Genomic DNA, 20412 nt, shown 5'->3' with positions numbered 1-20412 from the left:
GACATGAACAGACATTTCTCCAAAAGACATCGAAATGGTCAACAGACACATGAAAAAAATGCTCTACCTCACTCAGCATCAGGGAAATACAACTCAAAACCACAATGAGATACCAGCTCACACTGGTCAGAATGGCTAAAATTAACAACTCAGTAAACAACAGATGTTGGTTGGGGAACCCTCTTACACTGCTGGGAATGCAAACTGATGCAGCTACTGTGGGAGACAATATGGAGGTTCCTCAAAAAGTTACAAAATAGAGCTATCTATGACCCAGCAATTGCATTACAAGGTATTTACCCAAAGGATACAAATATAGTGATTCCAAGGGGCACCTGAACGCCAATGTTTATAACAGCAGTGTCCACAATAGCCCTATAGAACAGGGGTCAGCAAACTATGGGCTACAGGCCAAATCTGAGCCATACAGTCTGTTTTTGTAAAGCTCCCAAGCTAAGAGTAGTTTGCATATTTTTAAAGGGTTATAAAAATATAAGAGAAGATGAGGAATATAAAACAGAGACTGTGGCCTACAAAGCCCAAAATACTTACCATCTGGCTCCTTACAGAAAAAGCTTGCCAACCCTTATCTAGAATCCAGGCAAGCTAAGGAAAATATGAAAAGATTTCCAGGCATCACTGTAGATGCTAGGGGCTCTCTGATAGCGAAACACAGGCTCTACCTTCCTCCTGTGACAGGCTAAGCTCAGGATGAGATAGGAGTTCAGAGAACAAGCACCCGAATCTAACTTAGAGACTCAAGGAAGGCTTTCTGGAATCAACAGTTTTAAAATCCTGTGTTGGCAGGGGTTGGAGGAGAAGCTGAGGTGGCTAAGAGTCAGGGAGAAAAGGGCTTCAATGCCATGCTAAAAAAGTTGAGAGCAGGGGCGCCTGGGTGGCTCAGTCGTTAAGCGTCTGCCTTCGGCTCAGGTCATGGTCCCAGGGTCCTGGGATCGAGCCCCGCATTGGGCTCCCTGCTCAGCGGGAAGCCTGCTTCGCCCTCTCCCACTCCCCCCGCTTATGTTTCCTCTCTCGCTGTCTCTCTCTCTGTCAAATAAATAAATAAGATCTTTAAAAAAAAAAAAAAAGTTGAGAGCAACGAGAGAATCTTGGTAAGTTTTAAGCAGGAAGTAACCTGATTCTACTTGCTTAATAGAAAAGTCGTTTTTGGAGCACTGCTGAAAACAGATGGGAAGGAGGCAAGGTTGGTTTAAGAATCCTCACAGTTATTTAAACAAAAATGATGGAAATTAACTAAGGCCTGGAGAGAGAAGAAAGTGGACAGTTTCAAGGGGTAGTAGACAGGCTCTCCAGAACGTAATGATTATCTGTAATATATTAGGGACAGTGGGTCAGGGGATTCTGACACAGACAGATGGTACCTATCCCTGCAATAGGGTACAAGAGAAGGAATAGGTTTGGAGGAAAGCAGATAAATTCAGCTACACGAAAAGCTGAATGTGAAATGCCTGTGAAGAATCAGTAAGCATCAGCTTGGTCTGAAGACCAGGAGGAAATGCATGAAATGCACAGAGAAAATGGTCAAGGATAGGACCTAGGAACATCCCCAACTCTTAAGAAATAAAGGAGGAAGAGAAGCCAAAAATAGGAAACAGAAGAAGTTGTCAAAAAAGGAAAAGGGAAACAAGAAAAGGATAATATCATAGAAGGGAAGAAAGAAACCTTCTAAGATTCATGCTGGTACTAAATATTGCTAGTTCTGTGCTGCCATAGGCACAAATGCCACAGTTCAAAATTTAAAACCACAGCCTTAGAAGCATACAAAGTTCCAAATGCCAAAAAGAATATGAAGGCTATATCTGGCATGTTAATACTACTGTCTGTCAGCAAGTATGTATCAAAGATACAGTACAGAGAAAAAGGAAATACAAAGTTTTTAAATATACAAATGATGATCAAGTTCACCATAATAAGAGAATTAATGAAATTTCATTTTTCACCTATCCAGAGATCAAAAAATTAAATACTATGCTTGTTGAACATTTGCCATCCACCAAGGACCAACAAGTACCAGACAGCAACTGCTCCTTCACCCTGGTCTTAAAATGAGAAGACACATGGGACACACCTGAACCTGACCCCCAGCCTATAGTCAGACCCAGCCAAGCCACAGCCAGTCTGAAGAGCCATGGGCAATAATTGTCTGCTGTTGGAAGCCACTGAAATTCTGAGGTTGTTAAGCAGCATTATCATGGCAAAAGCTAACCAATACACAAAGTGTGTGAAAACAGGAACTCATATATTATCAGTGGGATCTAAACTGCCACAAATCTGTGTGACACACTCTGTTAGTTGCCTAACAAAGCCTGCCTCTCATGGTCTGTATCATTACAATTGCTCACCTTGCATGCCTCATAATCCTTCCGGATATAGTGGAGATGTATCAACCAGTTCTGCTTCTCCAAAATCGGAAACTCTTGAGCTGGGCAACATATTTTGACAAAACAAACAACATCGTCGTTATTAGATTTTCTCCTTAAGCACTGTGCTCACATTTAACTACAAGCATACTGCAGTATCACATTAAATTCTTCATGCTGCTGCCCACAAGAATATCATGCACCAAAAATGTGTAGATTTTTAAACTAAGAGATACTTGTTCTACTATTACACATTGAATATATGCTTCTCCTCAGTTTTTGTAGCTTATCATGTCAGTTTCTCAGATCATAACTTGGCCTGAAAAAAATAAAATCATTCTTCGTCTCTTCTCTTTCTCTCTCCCTGGTTATTGAAGGTGAATAAGATGACTCTCTAAAGGATATTTCAGGAATATTACCAACAAAAAAATACATAACACAGTTAACGTCCCATCTGATAGATCAGAGGACCAAAAATAGTAAACACAGTCCTTGCAATAGGAAGGTAAAACATACTGCTACCCAGGAATGAGAAGGCAACAATGACAAAAAAATCTATTGGAGTCACTGAAACGATTTATGATAAACCACAAAATGAGTTACTATTCCTTTGAATTCAAAAGTTTAAAAATATGGGTAAAAATTCATTAAGAAATTACTTTTCTGTGGGAAAAAAAAGAAAAAGGTTCACACCAACCTCAGAACAGTGGTGAGGAAGGGGGAGAAAGGAAAATTAAAAAGACTTCAGGGGCACATGTGTGGCTGAGTTGGTTAAGCATCTGACTCTTAATTCTGGCTCAGGTCATAATCTCAGGGTCATGGGATCCAGCCCCACATGGGGTTCTGCACTAGGTGTGGAACCTAAGATTCTCTCTCTCCCTCTGCCCCTCCACACCCCCGTCTTTAAAAAGGGGGGGGGAGAGACTTTAGATCTTTAATGCTTTAATTTCTCAAAAAAATAAAAATCTCTGAAGGATACATGACTAAATGTTTTTATTTATTAAATCTGGCCAGCGAGTATATGGAGGTTCATATTTTTTTATGCACTTTAATACATATTTGAAATATTCCCTTTTAAAAATGCAGAAGAAAGAATACAGCAGGAAACAAGATGGAAATTATTTCTAATAATTTGTAATCATTTGTTCTATAACCCTACAAGATACATTACCAGAAAACCTAAGACATACAGGTCCATAAAGTAACAGGAAGGAAAAAAAGCTTACTGTGACCCAGCGCCAGCGGAGCCGGAACACAATAGGGAATATCAATGGAATTTATAAGATACAATTATGAGAGAAAGCATGGGTATGGTTTTCAAGGCCAGAAGGAAGGGGGAAAAAAAGGTAAAATGTTAAGCAATTGACTATCTTCCAATAACCCATACTCTGAGTGGGACCACCCTTCTTCTAGTCAGCAAGGGCCTATGTGAGGTTCTTTGATGACTTTTGTTTCCTTCCTTCTCTTTCCTCAAGCCCCATCAGTCATCAGATCTTAGCCATTCATGTTCTGCCTGACCACTTCCAGAATTAAATTTCCTATTAAAGGCCATACAAATCACTAAGCTTAGAGGTGGGTGTGGGTAGAGGGGTGAATACGCACACCCGCACGCATGTAAAGTGGGTAAAGAAATACACTGAAAGCGCAGTTCTGGGATTAGTGGCTTACTGAGTAATCTTGGGCCAAGTCTCATTTGTAGGGCCTACTGCTCTGTCATCTACCCTCTGAAGGGAAAGAGTAGAAGGAGACACTGAAACCTTTGAGTTTAAAATATCACTAAGTATCACCGCTTCTACAGCTTTAGGCTGTAGACAAAATTCATAAAATGCAAATCTGGGTTTTGCCACTATTAAAAATCTCACAATAAAAGATGAGTAATTTTTTCTGTTTCCTGGATGAAAAATGGAGAAAAAAATATTCAATTTGCAGGGCAGCTTAAGAGCCCAGAGGCTTATGAAAGGAAGACCTAGGGATTAGAAGAAGGGAAGGCATCATCAAAACCAAGGACTTAAGGTCATTTCACACTCCTGGAGATATAGTTTATCTAATGCTAAGAGAATTTTAGCTTCATCAAAGATTTTATAACTCATTTCAATGCCCCATAACTGTCCTATTACTGTATGATCTTGTATAATTAAAATAGAGACTCATTCATTCATTCACACCTACTATGTGCCAGGTACTGTTCTAGGCACTGAGGATACAAAAGGGAACAAAACTGACCTCCTGCCTTTAATCAGTAGGGACAGGGCTGGGGGGAAGTCAGAGAGTGCTAGCAGAAGGGATAGATGATAATAAAATAAGTTACATATGAGTGATATTTTTCTACAGAGAAAAAGCAGAGAAGAGGGACAAGGAGTACAGGGTAAGGGATTACACTTTTAAATAGAAAAGTCAAGGAATAAAATACCCTCACAGAGTTGGGAGGACTGAATGACAATATATATAAAGAGGTTCAATTTCTGGCACATAGTAAGTCCTAGAAGTGTAGCTGTTCTTACTGTTGTTTTTATTATCTGTATTTTTATTTATTTTTCAAAGATGAGGGAATTCTGGATGCCTTAGAAAGAGTCTATAAATCTTGAGTCTATAATTAGAATTTACCTGTAAATGTGTAAATTGAATTTCTTGTATTCCAAATCATTGCTCACTCCAATTCCCTACAAACAGGGGTACTGGTTCTTACATGCTTTCACAAGTATTATGAGAATTACCTACATGAAAGATCCTCTAAAAAAAAGACAGGCCTATTAGTAAAGGCAAAGTAGAGCCTCCTCTATTTTACAGCAGAGAAAGGTGGTCATCTCTGATGCTACACTTCGGGAGCCTCTATTACCACAGAGATCAGGCGGCCAGCTGATGAGACGAAGCAAGGTGATGCCTTTCAGCTGTTGTACAAATACCTCGTCCATATCTCCACTTCCCACACTGCCCCTCCACCATCATCGAGGCAGTACAGGTGAAAGGCTGGCAACCTGGCAACCATACTCCCTTGGCCCTTCTCTTCTCCTGACCCCATTCTACTCTTTTGTGACATCTCTCCTCTTTCTTTCCCCCTCTAGGGGTGCACCAGACTTCTATGTGAAACAATTACATAACCAAATATACATGACAATTGCAAGAATTCTCCCTTGTAATCTGCCCTAGTTGCCAAATTCTCTTAGTAATGGCCCTAACTCAAATTTTATATTACACTTTGATTAATGCTAGGGAATAACATCCTGGATATATGAAGGCTGAGCAGAAAATTATTGTGCTTTGAATTTTCAGTTGAAAAATTTTCTAAAATGACTAACACTTTTGTAAGTACATTATAAACGAAGCCTTTTTTCGTAAAGGATCTCTTCCAGGATGAGCACATAGCACATGGTTTTTATATGTAGAATTCCCATCCTGATTCAGTACCAGCCTTCTCGGGACCTACACCAAATTATTTAACTTCTCTGGGACTCCATTTTTCCCTCAATAATTTTCAGTGGAGGGTGCCTGGCTGGCTCAGTCCATTAAGGTTCTTCCTTCGGCTCAGGCCATGATCCCAGGGTCCTGGTATTGAGCCCGCATCAGGCTCCCTGTCTGCTTCTCCCTCTACCCCTCCCCACTGCTTGTGATCTCTCTCTCTCAAATAAATAAGCAAAATCTTTAAAAAATAATTTTCAGTGGAAAATTATGAAAAATCTGAAAGTGGCCATTCAATAAATGCTAATTTCCTCATATTATAATAGGACTTATAACACTTTTCTACCTCCATATATTATTTGGGACATTGAAAGATACAACAAATCTCCTGAGGCAAGGGAAACAAAAGTAAAAATAAACTACTGAGACTATATCAAAATAGAAAGTTTCTGGACAGCAAAGGAAACCAACAAAACTAAAAGACATGACAACCTACTGATGGGAGAAGATATTTGTAAATGACATATCTGGTAAGGGGTTAGTATCCAAAATACATAAAGACCTTACACAACTCAACACCCCAAAAATAACCCAATTTAAAAATGGGCAGAAGACATGAACATTTTTCCAAAGAAGACATACAGATGGCCAACAGACACATGAAAAGATGCTTAACCTCACTCATCATCAGGTAAATGCAAATCAAAACCACAATGAGCTATCACCTCACACCTGTAAGAATCAACAACACAAGAAGCAACATGTGTTGGTGAAGATGTGGAAAAACAGGAACCCTTGTAAGCTCTTGGTAGGAATGCAAACATGCAGCCACTGTGGAAGACAGTATGGAGATTCCTCAAAAAATTAAGAATAGAATTACCATATGATCTAATAATTCCACTACTAGGTATTTACCCCCCAAAATACAGAAACACTAATTCAAAAAGATACATGCACCCCTATGTTTATTGCAGTATTTAAAATAGCCAAATTAGGGGCACCTGGGTGGCTCAGTCGTTAAGCGTCTGCCTTCGGCTCAGGTCATGATCTCAGGGTCCTAGGATCGAGCCCCACATCGGGCTCCCTGCTCCGCGGGAAGCCTGCTTCTCCCACTCCCCCCTGCTTGTGTTCCCTCTCTTGCTGTGTCTCTCTCTCTGTCAAATAAATAAATAAAATCTTTTAAAAAAATAAAATAAATAAAATATCCAAATTATGGAAGCAGCCCAAGTGTCCGTCAATAAATGGATGGGTAAAGATGTGGTATGTGTAGGTGTGTGTGTGTGTGTGTGTGTGTATGTATGTATACATACACACATACATATATATGATCGAGTATTACTCAGCCATAAAAAAGAACGAAATCTTGCCATTTGCAGCAACATGGATGGATCTAAAAAGTATAATGCTAAGTGAAATAAGTCATTCAGAAAAAGACAAATACCATATGATTTCACTCATTTGAGGAATTTAAGAATCAAAACAAAGGGGGTAAAAAAGACAAACCAAAAACAGACTCTTAACTACAGAGAGCAAACCAACAGTACCAGAGGAGAGGTGGAGGCGGATGGGGGATGAAGGTAAAGGGATTAAGAGTACACTTATCTTGATGAGCACTGAATAATATATGGAATTGCTGAATCACTATATTGTACTATATTATATGCCTGAAACTAATATAACACCTTATGTTAACTATACCGGAATTTTAAAAAAGAGGACAAATCTTGAAACAAATGTAAATTTAAGACATTTTTATTACTATCAATCTGAGCTTTGTATCAGTCAGGGTCTAACAAAGGAACTTGGAAACCACTTGAGAATTTAAAACAGAGGGATTTCAATGTAGTGAACAGGTGACGAAAGAAATGAGAGGCCCAACAGGGAATGATGGGGCAAATCAGAGGTTAGCATGGGAGCAAAAAGCCATTACCACCTGTAAGGAAAAGCTGAGGAAATGTGTTGCTGCCAGTATCCAAGGCTGAAGTTACCAGGAAGAAACTAAAAAGATGGCCTGACTGGCAGAAGCAACAGAAGAGATGCTTCCAGAGACCACCCACTCCTCCAACTTCCCCAAGCAGAGAGAAAGAGGAAAACCATGGGTTCTTCTTCCTCCTGCCCTCCAGTCTCCTTCCAGTTCCTCCCACTTGCTAATCCAGACAGAAACTGCTGACACAGGGGCCTGGTAAGGAAAGACGCCTACAAGGGTCAGCTCTTCACAGCAAAGAAGGGAAAGGTGAGGAATGGATCTAGGAGCAAACAGGCCCAGGATCAGCAGAAACATCAACTCTGTTCATAAATGATGACAGAGGAGGAGGAGGAGACTGGACCAAGTCAGTACCCACCCCACGATAAATGCAGAAGCTGGCTTTTAAAAGTTATTATTCTTAAATTATTTGCTATCCAACTTGTTTGCTTCTTGTGAGCTTAAAATAAATGAGGAAGAAAGAAAAAGTCATATAAAAAGATCAATTATGGATATCCTATTTTACTTCCTCAAATCAAAATTTAACAATTACGTTTATCCTTTTCAGGGTGTGTGGGTGTGTATGTATCCTCCCATGTGTATTTATAAATTTTTATTATTTATATATTTACATGAATTACTTAGATATATTCTATAAGCATACAGAATATGTAATTTATTTATATATATATTTTATATATATCTACCAAAGTGTTTTTCTCCCCTATTTGTCCACTGAATGGCCCTATGAGACTAGTGAGTTCTATAACTCATGGACTATTCCAACATTGCAGATGAGGAAATTAAGACTCCAGAGGCTAAGTGATTTGCTCACATTCACCAGCTAATTAATGAATGAGGCAGGGCTATAATCCAAATCTCCACACTCATTAAACTACACCAAGCTTCTTCCCAATCATAAAAGACTTTCCAATTTTAAAATGTGTTTGTGCTGTCACCTAGATATAGCTTAGCAACACAAAATTAAATAAGATTTAAAAGTTTTTCTATGATAAGAAAAGCAGAAGAGGACTTTTTATTTTTTTTTTTAATTTTTTTTTAAGATTTTATTTATTTGAGAGAGCGAGAATGAGAGAGAGAGAATACACGAGAGGGGATAGGGTCAGAGGGCAAAGCAGACTCCCTGCCGAGCAGGGAGCCCGATGTGGGACTCGATCCCGGGACTCCAGGATCATGACCTGAGCCGAAGGCAGTCACTTAACCAACTGAGCCACCCAGGCGCCCAAGGACTTTTTATTTTTAAGGAACTTCTATGCCTATATAAGCATGGGGGCAAATGCACACGTGTACATGCACACACAAGAGATTACACATATTTGGAAATTGTTTGCCTATATCTACTGAACCTAAATCTATCCTTCCCACTGACCAAGCAATCCCACTCTTAGGTACATGCGTGTACCCAAATAATTTCATGGTGGCATTATGCATAACACCTTAAAATTAAAGTATCCCAAATGTTCATCAAGAGTAAACTGAGGGCGCCTGGGTGGCTCAGATGGTTGAGCGTCTGCCTTCGGCTCAGGTCATGATCCCAGGGTCTTGGGATCGAGTCCCGCATCGGGCTCCCTGCTCCTTGGGAGCCTGCTTCTCCCTCTGTTTCTCTCTCTCTGTCTATCATGAATAAATAAATAAAATCTTTAAAAAAAAAAAAAAAGAGTAAACTGAATAGGGGAACCTGGGTGGCTCAGTCGGTTAAGCATCTGCCTTCAGCTCAGGTCATGATCCCAGAGTCCTGGGATCGAGCCCCGCATCCGGCTCCCTGCTCATCAGGGAGTCTGCTTCTCCCTCTCCCTCTCCCTCGGCCCCTTTCCCCGCTGGTGCGTCACTCTCTCTCTCATAAATAAATAAAATCTTAAAAATAAACAGAGTAAACTGAATAAACTAGGGTATAGCCTCACAGTGGAATACTATATAACAAATGAAAAAGATACAAAAAGATATTTTTTAAGTACATACTGAATGATTCTGTTTATATTAAGTTCAAAGCACAGCAAAACTGATCTACATAATCTAAGTTAGATGTAAGTAACCACCTTTGGGAGGAGTAGTTAATGACTGGTAGGGGGCACGAGGGAGGCCTCGGGGATGCTGATGATGTTCTATATCTTACTCAAAATGGATATATGAATACATTCACCTTGTGAAAATTTATTGGGCTATACAATTAGGATTTATGCACTTTTCTTTGTATACTATGTATTGATTAAAAAAAAGTGTCAGGAATCAAATTAAATACATCCTCCACCAAAAGAATTAATTTCTACAAAACCAGTACAGAAGAGGAGGGGGCACACAACTCAGTCTGCAACTAAGGGTAAAATTCTCTAGACAAGACATAAAAGGCATTAATCATAAAAGGAAAAAACTTATAAATCAGCCTCATCAAAAGTAAAACTTCTAAAAATTAAAATCATCAAAAGATGCATTAAGAAAGTGAATAGGTGGGGTGTCTGGGTGGCTCAGTTGGTTAAGCATCTGCCTTCAGCTCAGGTCATGATGCCAGGGTCCTGGGATCGAGCCCCGCATCGGGCTCCCTACTCCGCGGGAAGCCTGCTTCTCCCTCTCCCACTCCCCCTGCTTGTGTTCCCTCTCTCGCTGTGTCTCTCTCTGTCAAATAAATAAATAAAATCTTTAAAAAAAAAAAAGTGAATAGGTAAGAATCAGTCTGGGGGAAAAATCGTAATACATAAAACAGACAAAAGAACCTGTACCCCCAATACAGAATTCTTACAAATCAGTAACAAGAAAACAAATAATCCAGGGCGCCTGGGTGGCTCAGTTGGTTAAGCGACTGCCTTCAGCTCAGGTCATGATCCTGGAGTCCCTGGATCGAGTCCCGCATCAGGCTCTCTGCTCGGCAGGGAGTCTGCTTCTCCCTCTGACCCTCCCCCCTCTCGTGTGCTCTCTCTCAAATAAATAAATAAAATCTTAAAAAAAAAAAAGAAAAGAAAACAAATAATCCAATTTAAAAACAGGTAAAAGCCTTGAATATTTCCTTCACAAAAGAAATGACCAGTAAGTATATAAAAAAGTTGTCAACATCACCAGTCATAAAGATAATGCAAATTAAAGTCACAATAAGAGACTAGAACATATTTACCAGCATGTCTAATATGAAAAAGACTGACAGTACCAAAGAATTTATAGCAACCAGTCTGGCAGTCTCTTATAAAGCTAAAACATACACTTTCTATATGACCCAGCAATTTCAGTCCCTAGGTACTTACTGTCCAGAAATGAAAACACATGCCACCCACACACAAAAAGATATGTAAATGAATGTTCACAGAAGCTTTTACATAACAGTCAAAAACTGGAAACAACACAAATGTTCATCAATAGGAGAATGGATAAACTCGGATATATTAGGTCATACAATGGAACATCAGACAATACTTTTAAAAAATAAAAAAATTAAAAACAACTGATACATTATAGCAACATGGATGAATCTCAAAAACATTGAGGAAAAGATACCTACAGCTAAATAGTACATATTATAGGGTTCCCCCTGTATGAACTTCAAGCACAGACAAAATTAATTCATAGAGCCAGAAATCAGAGTGGCTCCCCCTAGAGAACTGAAGGGAGGATTGATTGGAAAGGGGCGTGAGGAAACTTTCTGGGTGATAAAGATGTTTAGCTTGTTCTGAGTAATGATTACATGAGTATATATGTTTGTCAAAATTCAAGAGTTGGGCACTTAAGGGGCACCCGGGTGGCTCAGTCAGTTAAGCATCCAACTCTTGGTTTCGACTCAGGTCATGATCTCAGGGTTGTGAGATTGAGCCCTGAGTCGGGCTCCACACTGGGTGTGGAGCCTGCTTGAGATTCTCTTCCTCTCCCTCTACCCCACCCTCATGCACGCATTTTCTCTCTCTCTTAAAAAAAAGGGGGGAGGTTGGGTGGCACTTAAGATCTACAGATCTTACTAGCACTTCCATTTAAATTAAAAGTCAGCATTGTTCCTCAAAAAAAAAAAAAAAAAAATCAAACAGAATTACCATATGATCCCGCAATTCCACTACTGAGTATATACCCAAAAGAAATGAAAGCAGGGAGCCTGTTTCTGCATTTGCTGGTAAAGTACTTAGTCCTTCCAAGGAAGCTAAGGCCATGTTGGGGTAAAGCCCTCACTTCATCCTGCGAATAGCCCAGCAGCTGCCAGCCCAACACTTCACCTGCATCTCCTGGGCCCTCCTCCCGCACAATGATGAGGTGATGGTTACAGAGGTTAAGATCAATGCTCTCATTAACACAGCCAAAGTTATGCTGAACCTCTCTGACCAGGCTTGTGTACAAAGGCTCTGGCCATCATCCACACGATGTACAGAGCCTCATCTGTAGTGAAAGGGTGGTAGACCTGCCCCCTTCACCACTGCAGCCTCAGCTGAGGAGAAGAAAGTGAAGCACAGAAAGAAGAACCTGAGGAGTCTAACATGCACTTTGGTCTATTTGACTAAACCTCTAAACCTCTTTTATAACATGTTCAATAAAAAAGTGAACTCTAAAAAAAGAGAGAAAAAGAAAATGAAAAAGAAAACAGGGACTCAGACAGACGCTTGTACACCAGTGTTCATAGCAATACTACTGACAACAGCCAGAAGGTGAATCAACTCAAATGTCAATCAATGACTGAATGGATAAACAAAATGTGGTATATACATACAATGGAATATTATTCAGCCTTAAAGAGGAATTAAATTCCGGGGCGCCTGGGTGGCTCAGTCATTAAGCGTCTGCCCTCGGCTCAGGTCATGATCCCAGGGTCCTGGGATCGAGTCCCGCATCGGGCTCCCTGCTCCATGGGAAGCCTGCTTCTCCCTCTCCCATTCCCCCTGCTTGTGTTCCCTCTCTCGCTGTCTCTCTCTCTGTCAAATAAATAAAATCTTTAAAAAGAAAAAAAGAGGAAATTAAATTCCAACACATGTACAATATGGATGAACCCTGAAGACTGCATTATTGCTAACTTTAATAAGCCAGAAACAAAGGACAAATACTGTATGATTCCACTTATATGACATATACCTGGACAGATCAAATTCATAGAGACAGAAAGTAGAACAGTGTTGGATAAAGAAAATGTGACACATACACATACACACACACACACACACACACACAATGGAATATTATTCAGCCATAAAAAAAGAAGGAAATCCTGCCATTCAGGACATGGATGGACCTTGAGAACATTATGGTAAGTCAAGTCATAGAGAAAGACAAACTGTCTTTGATCTCACTGATATGTGTAATATAAAAGAAAAAAAAATCGAACTCATAGATATAGAGAACAGATTGGTGGTTGCCAGTAGTGGGGGTGGAGGGTGAGCAAATGCATGAGGGGAGTCAAAAGGTATAAACTTCCAGTTATAAGATAAATAAATTCTGGCATGTAACGTACAGCACAGTGACTAAAGTAAACAATACCGTAACCATATATCTGAAAGTTGCTAAGAGAAGAGATCTTAAAAGTTCTCATCACACACACACACAGAAATTTTGTAATTATATGAGGAGATAGATGGTAACTAAACTTACTGCTGTAATCATTTTGCAAAATACACATCTGTCAAATCATGTTGTAGGGCGCCTGGGTGGCTCAGTTGGTTAAGCGACTGCCTTCGGCTCAGGTCATGATCCTGGAGTCCCAGGATCGAGTCCCACATCGGGCTCCCTGCTCAGCAGGGAGTCTGCTTCTCCCTCTGACCCTCCCCCCTCTTGTGCTCTCTCTCTCTTTCATTCTCTCTCTCAAATAAAATCTTTTTTTTTAATATATTTTATTTATTTGACAGAGAGAGACACAGCAAGAGAGGGAACACAAACAGGGGGAGTGGGAGAGGGAGAAGCAGGCTTCCCACCGAGCAGGGAGCCCAACGTGGGGCTCAATCCCAGGACCCTGAGATCATGACCTGAGCCGAAAGCAGACGCTTAACGACTGAGCCACCCAGGCGCCCCAATAAATAAAATCTTAAAAAAAAAAAAAAAAAATCATGTTGTACACCTAAAATTAATACAATATTATATGTCACTTATATCGCAATAAAACTGGAAAAAAAGAAAAAGAAAAAAGGAAAAAGAAAGTAGAATGGTCATTGCCAGGTGCTGGGAGAAAGGAGTAATGGGGAGTTATTGTTTAATGGGTACAAAGTTTCAGTTTGAGAAGATGGGAAAAGTTTGGAGATGGATGGTGGTGACAGTGGCAGAACAATGTAAATGTACTTAATGTCACAAACAGTACACTTAAAAATGGTTAAAATGATAAATTTTATGTTTTGTATATTTTACCACAATAAAAAAACATGCCAATGCTCAGCTCAATTTAATCAGTTGAGTGGTAGGGCAAAAGCCAGATTACAATAGACTAAGAAATTCTATTCTAAGATTATCTCTTCAAAAAGCAAATCAATAAAAGTCATTCACTATTACAGCAGAAATAGTGAAGTGAGATAACTCTTTATCCAAGATGCTGTGAGAGCAATTTCACGTGGATTGTAAACTGAATTAGATAACAACTAAATTACGTCCTAACTCTATAATTCTGTGTACACAAGAACTGAAATACAGGAAAAGGGAGTGGTATGAATGAAGTCAAAAGCATATTATCTATAACATCATCACTGGGAACCAAATATATAGATTGCAGTTAGTCTGTAGAAGAAACTGTTATACACAGAATAGAAAAGGACATATTTCCAGAATATCTGTAACATTCCGAACTCCACAACCTTTAAATTCTTTAATACTGACACATTATGGGGCGCCTGGGTGGCACAGTGGGTTGGGCTTGGTTTTGACTGGGGTCTGATCTCGGGGTCATGGGATCGAGCCCCACATCGGGCTCTGGTCTCAGTGGGGATTCTCTCTTCCTCTGCCCCTCTCCCTGCTCTAAAATAAATAAATAAATCTTTAAAAAAAAAAAAAGGAATTACTGACACATTAAAAATATTCTATGGAGGAGCACCTGGCTGGATAGTCAGTAGAGCCTGTCACTCTTAATCTCAGGGTTGTGATTTTAAGCCCCAAGTTGGGCATGGAGCCTACCTAAAATTTAAAAAAAAAAAAAAAAAAAAAAATTTTTTAATTAAAAAAGAAAAAAAACTATGGAAGCACCCCAAATGTCCATCAACAAACTGATAAACAAAATGTGGTATATACATACAATGAAATATTATTCAGCTTTAAAAGGGAATGGAATCCTATACAACATGCTACAACACAGATGAAACCTGAAAACATTATGCTAAGTGGAATATAAGCAAGACACAAAAAGGCAAATACTATATGATTTTGCTTATATGAAATAACTAAAAGAGGCAAATTCAGAGAAACAGAAAGTAGAACAGAGGTTATCAGGGGTTAGAGGTGAGGAAGAAATGGAGAGTTATTATTTAATGGGTATATAGTTTTTGTATGTGGTGACAAAAGACAGTGGTGATGGTTGTACAAAACAGTGAATGCAATTAATGCCACTAAATTGTACATTTAAAAATGTTTAAAGAGGTAAATTTTATGTGACATATGTTTTGCCACAGTAAAAAAAAAAGTCTTCTATTAAAAAACTCTGAAAGCGGGCGCCTGGGTGGCTCAGTCGTTAAGCGTCTGCCTTTGGCTCAGGTCGTGGTCCCAGGGTCCTGGGATCGAGTCCCACATCGGGCTCCTTGCTCGGCGGGAAGCCTGCTTCTCCCTCTCCCACTCCCCCTGCTTGTGTTCCTGCTCTCGCTATCTCTCTCTCTGTCAAATAAATAAAATAAATAAAAATCTTTAAAAAAAAAAAAACTCTGAAAGCAAACCTCAAGCTGAGACCAAGTTTCTCACAAGTAAATATATTGTCTCAGGTTGTAGACAAAACTCATCTGGGGCTATAGCCACCCCCAAATGGAAAAGGCCTCCAGTGGAAACTCCTTAAAGAAAATAATATACCCATGAAGTAAATCAATTCACTCACCTCAATGATGGATAGGGTCCTCAACTGAAAGCCAGAAGAAAGTCACCTGAGGTCATACCATAGGGAAAAATAAGAGGACTTAAGTAGCCCCATGTAGAATATTATTTTCTCAGAACCATCAAGTAATTCTGGTAAACAATTCCAAATAAGAAGTTCCTAGTTTGTGAAAAAGTCCAGATATATTTGCACAAAAATCCCAAGTAGAAAGTCATTTACCCCTTCCACAGTTGGCACTCACCATCCTCAAAACCAGAGTCAAGTGAGGATTATAAGCCTCTCAGGCCGAGGGGTAGGGTGTGGTTGGGGGACAGCATCCAAATCCAGACTCTGAGATTCTCAGTCAAAATGCCCTCAACTATTCCTCATTCAGATGAAGTCTTTCTGCTTGCTAATCCAACTTCTGTGTGAGTTCTTCATGTTAAATTTGTCAGCTTCCTGCCTTCTACTTCCAAGTGTCATACCGTTTAACCAGAGCAGTGGTTCTCAACTAGGAACAATTTTGGGCCCCAGAGACATATGGCAATATTTGGAGACATTTGGTTGTCACAACTGGGCGCTACTAACTTGTACTAGGTAGAGGCTAGGGATGCTATTAGCATCCCACAACATATAGGTTAATCTCCCACAATAAAGAATTATCGTGCCCAAAATGTCAATACTGCCAAGGTTGAGAAAATCTGAACTACAGGTTAATAAGACACCCAAGGATTTCACAGTGAAATGTGAAAGCTTTTGTTCAAAATACTACTTTAATTTTTCAACTAAAGTTCATTAATTCTTAAGGCTGATATTTATCCTGTTTTCTTTATATTCCTTATATTTTCCAAATTCCTAAGATGAACTTATGTTGATTTTTCTGATTTTATTTTAAAATAAAACAAAAATCATTATCCTTTCCTTTTTCTGAATAGTCTATTTGCCTAAAGACAATTTCCTTCAGGTTGGCTGTGTGTATTTTTTCTACTCATATTTTATTCTTTATTGCTCCGTATCTGGAGCAGGAGTGACCAAAACTTGAGTTTACTGCACCATCTTAACTGGAAGCCCAATTTGACATCAGATTTCAAGAGAAATTACTGAGTAATATTAAACCAAGTTTTAGGGGTGCTTGGGTGGCTCAGTCGTTAAGCATCTGTCCTCGGCTCAGGTCATGATCCCAGGGTCCTAGGATTGAGCCCCGCATCGGGCTCCCTGCTCCGTGGGAAGCCTGCTTCTCCCTCTCCCACTCCCGCTGCTTGTGTTCCCTCTCTCGCTGTGTCTCTCTGTCAAATAAATAAATAAAATCTTTAAAAAATATATATATTAAACCAAGTTTTATACAAAACAAACTATTTTCTGATATTCTATTCTTCAGAGTCAATCATTTTACAAACCTGTACAATATAAAATGTGTGATTCAGATATTTACACTATTTAAGATGTTTTTATCATAAAAGGCAAAGGAAAGCAAAAGAGAAGTAATCAGTAGCAGCACTACAAGCAAAGAGTCAGAATAAACACAAAGAGAAAAACAGAGATGACGCAGACGATGACAGAAACAGAAGCAAGCTCAGGGCTAGTGATTCCTAAAACAACACTGTGCCAGAGGGAGAACAGTCTGACAGCCTCCTGTGTATCCTCATTTGTGTATCCATATGCCACTTACTTATCTGTCTGTGCTCTGCAACCAGCAATGATTAATTACCCTGACTCCTCAAAATTCACTCCCTATCAGCTGATGAAATTAAACTAATTAATGGTAATCCTATCTCCCTTGCCCATGACTGGCAGGCCTATCAATCTGATCCAATGATAAGAGTATTCCTAAGAGGTTCTGGGGGAATAAAGGCCTTTCTTATTTTTAAAAGAGAACTACGGGAAGCCAGACCATATCTCTGGCATTGGAAAAATGGATGCCAAATGCTACTAGCAACTTTATTTCAGGAAAAAGCAGGCATTGCATAGCAGAGTGGAAGGGCAGAAAGAACTTAGGGCTTTATATATCATTGAATTGCTTGACCAATGCTAGAGCCCATTCTAATTCTGGACTTCCTCTTCTATTAACCGAAAAAATTCCTTATTATTTAAGCCACTTGGAGTTGGATTTTCTGTTATTTACTACTGAAAATACAGAAAGGAACAACAAAAAAAATTAAAACCTCACATATTCACACTACTCACAGATAATCATGGTTATCAATTTACCATTATTTCTTCCTAATCTTTTCATATGTGCATTTTAAGAAAAATATTTATCTGCAGACAATTTTAGATTCTGCTTTTAAAAAATAAACATTAGGGAAGCCTGGGTGGCTCAGTCGGTTAGGCGTCTGCCTTCGGCTCAGGTCATGATCCCGGGGTCCTGGGATCAAGTCCTGCATTGGGCTCCCTGCTCGGCAGGGAGCCTGCTTCTCCCTCTGCCTGCCCCTCCCCCTGCTTGTGCATGCTCTGTCTCTCTCTCTCAAATAAATGGATAAAATCTTAAAAAAATAAATAAATAACATTATTTTAAATAGCTACTAGTATTTATTTGCATGAATGATCACTTAGCCTTGTTTTACTGCTGGATTTGTAGATTGTTTCCAATAAATCACTACTATCAATAATTCTGTAATGAATATCTTTGCTTAAGAAAAAAATCAGGGGCGCCTGGGTGGCTCAGTCATTAAGCGTCTGCTTAATGTGCTTGGTTTTTTTTGTTGTTTTTTAATATTTTATTTATTTATTTGACAGCGAGAGAGACAGCAAGAGAGGGAACACAAGCAGGGGGAGTGGGAGAGGGGAGAGGCAGGCCTCCCGCCAAGCAGGGAGCCCAATGTGGGACTTGATCCCAGGACCCTGGGATCATGACCGGAGCCGAAGGCAGACGCTTAACGACTGAGCCACCCAGGTGCCCGCCCCGTGCTTGTGTTCCCTTTCTTGTTGTGTCTCTCTCTGTCAAATAAATAAATAAAATCTTAAAAAAAAAAAAAAAAAGAATGAAATCATACATGTGCTGAGGATACCTTATTAGGATAGATTCTTAGAACAGGAAGTACTAAGTTAAATAATATAAACTTTTACAGTTTCTGATACTGACAAACTTTTACTCAGAAGTATTATGTCAGGGCGCCTGGGTGGCTCAGTTGGTTAAGCGACTGCCTTTGGCTCAGGTCATGATCCTGGAGTCCCGGGATCGAGTCCCGCATCGGGCTCCCTGCTCGGCAGGGAGTCTGCTTCTCCCTCGGACCCTCCCCCCTCTCATGTGCTCTCTCTCTCTCTCATTCTCTCTGTCTCAAATAAATAAATAAAATCTTAAAAAAAAAAAAAGTATTATGTCAATTCACACTTGAATATTTCTCTGCATATAAGGGTGCCTTGATAATTTTTAAATATAAATAACTTACTCATCACTCTAGTTCTACATGATACTTAAGACATGAGGAAAAAGAGGATAATGCTTAGCTAAAACTTTATTTCCAAAATTAAATCAAGACTAGATTCTCAATTCCTTTAAATCTTTCTTTTCAGACTAAAGAGAGAGAAAAGAATGTTGGCTTTTTTAAGCTAAATGGTACTGTATAAGGTTCTTAAAATCAAATTTTTAAATAAAATCCTGAAATAACTGAAGCATACACCTCTTGGGGGGGGGGGGGAGACATGAATCAATCACTATTAAAATAGCCCTAACCTCAATGACAAAAAGACAACCCAATGTAGAAATGGGTAAAGCATTTGAAAATAGGCAGTTCTACAAAGAACATATACAAATGGCCAATAAGAACATGAGAAGAGATGCCCAATATCGTTATGGAAATGTAAATGGCAACCACAAGGAGATACCACTTCACACCTACTAGGATAGTTATTTAAAAAGAAAAAAAAGCAGCAGCAGAAAATAACAGTGTTGGCAAGGATGTGGAGAAACTGGAGCGTTTGCACATGCAGCTGCTGTAGAAGAGTTTGGCATTTCCTAAAAAAACTAAACATAGAATTACCGTACAATCCAGGAATTCCATTTGTAGATATACACCCAAAAGGAATGAAAGCAGCATCTCAAACAGAAATCTGTGCACCAGTGTTCACTGCAGCATTATTTACAACAGCCTGGAGTTGGAAACCACCTGTCTGTGTCCATTAACAGACGAGTGGATAAACAAAATGTGAGATACACATACAGTGGAGTATCATTCAGCCTTAAAAAAGAATGACATCTGTATACATGTTGCAGCATAGGTGAATCTTTAAAACATTATGCTAGGGGGGCGCCTGGGTGGCTCAGTTGGTTAAGCGATTGCCTTCGGCTCAGGTCATGATCCTGGAGTCCTGGGATCAAGTCCCACATCGGGCTCTCTGCTCAGCAGGGAGTCTGCTTCTCCCTCTGGCCCTCCCCCCTCTCATGCTCTCTCTATCTCATTCTCTCTCGCAAATAAATAAATAAAATTTAAAAAAAAAAAAAAACATTATGCTAGGGGCGCCTGGGTGGCTCAGTCGGTTAAGTGTCTGCCTTTAGCTCAGGTCATGATCCCAGGGTCCTGGGATCGAGCCCCGCGTTGGCGGGGAATCTGTTTCTCCCTCTCCCTCTTCCTGCCGCTCTGCCTACTTGTGCTCTCTATGTCTCTGTCAAATAAATAAATAAAATCTTAAAAAAAAAAAAATTATGCTAAATGTAATAAGCCAGACACAAAAGGACAAATACTATTCTGAATATATCAAATATCTAGAAGAGGCAAATTTCATAG

General features: G+C 39.6%; 1 protein-coding gene across 1 annotated transcript in view; it reads right to left on the bottom strand.

Moving 5' to 3' along the window:
- BBS4 (Bardet-Biedl syndrome 4) overlaps positions 1–20412 on the bottom strand; it is a 58948-nt gene that overhangs the window by 17424 nt on the left and 21112 nt on the right. Inside the window, exon 3 of the mRNA XM_034994896.1 lies at positions 2364–2443. Coding sequence (XP_034850787.1) covers positions 2364–2443 — 80 coding nt within the window. The remainder of the gene's footprint in view (positions 1–2363; positions 2444–20412) is intronic.

The sequence above is a fragment of the Mirounga leonina genome, unplaced genomic scaffold (genome assembly GCF_011800145.1).
Source record: "Mirounga leonina isolate KUSES-001 unplaced genomic scaffold, KU_Mleo_1.0 Mir_91, whole genome shotgun sequence".
Classification (NCBI taxonomy): domain Eukaryota; kingdom Metazoa; phylum Chordata; class Mammalia; order Carnivora; family Phocidae; genus Mirounga; species Mirounga leonina.
The sequence above is the reverse complement of the archived record's forward strand: the minus strand, read 5'-3'. Positions and strand labels throughout refer to the sequence as shown.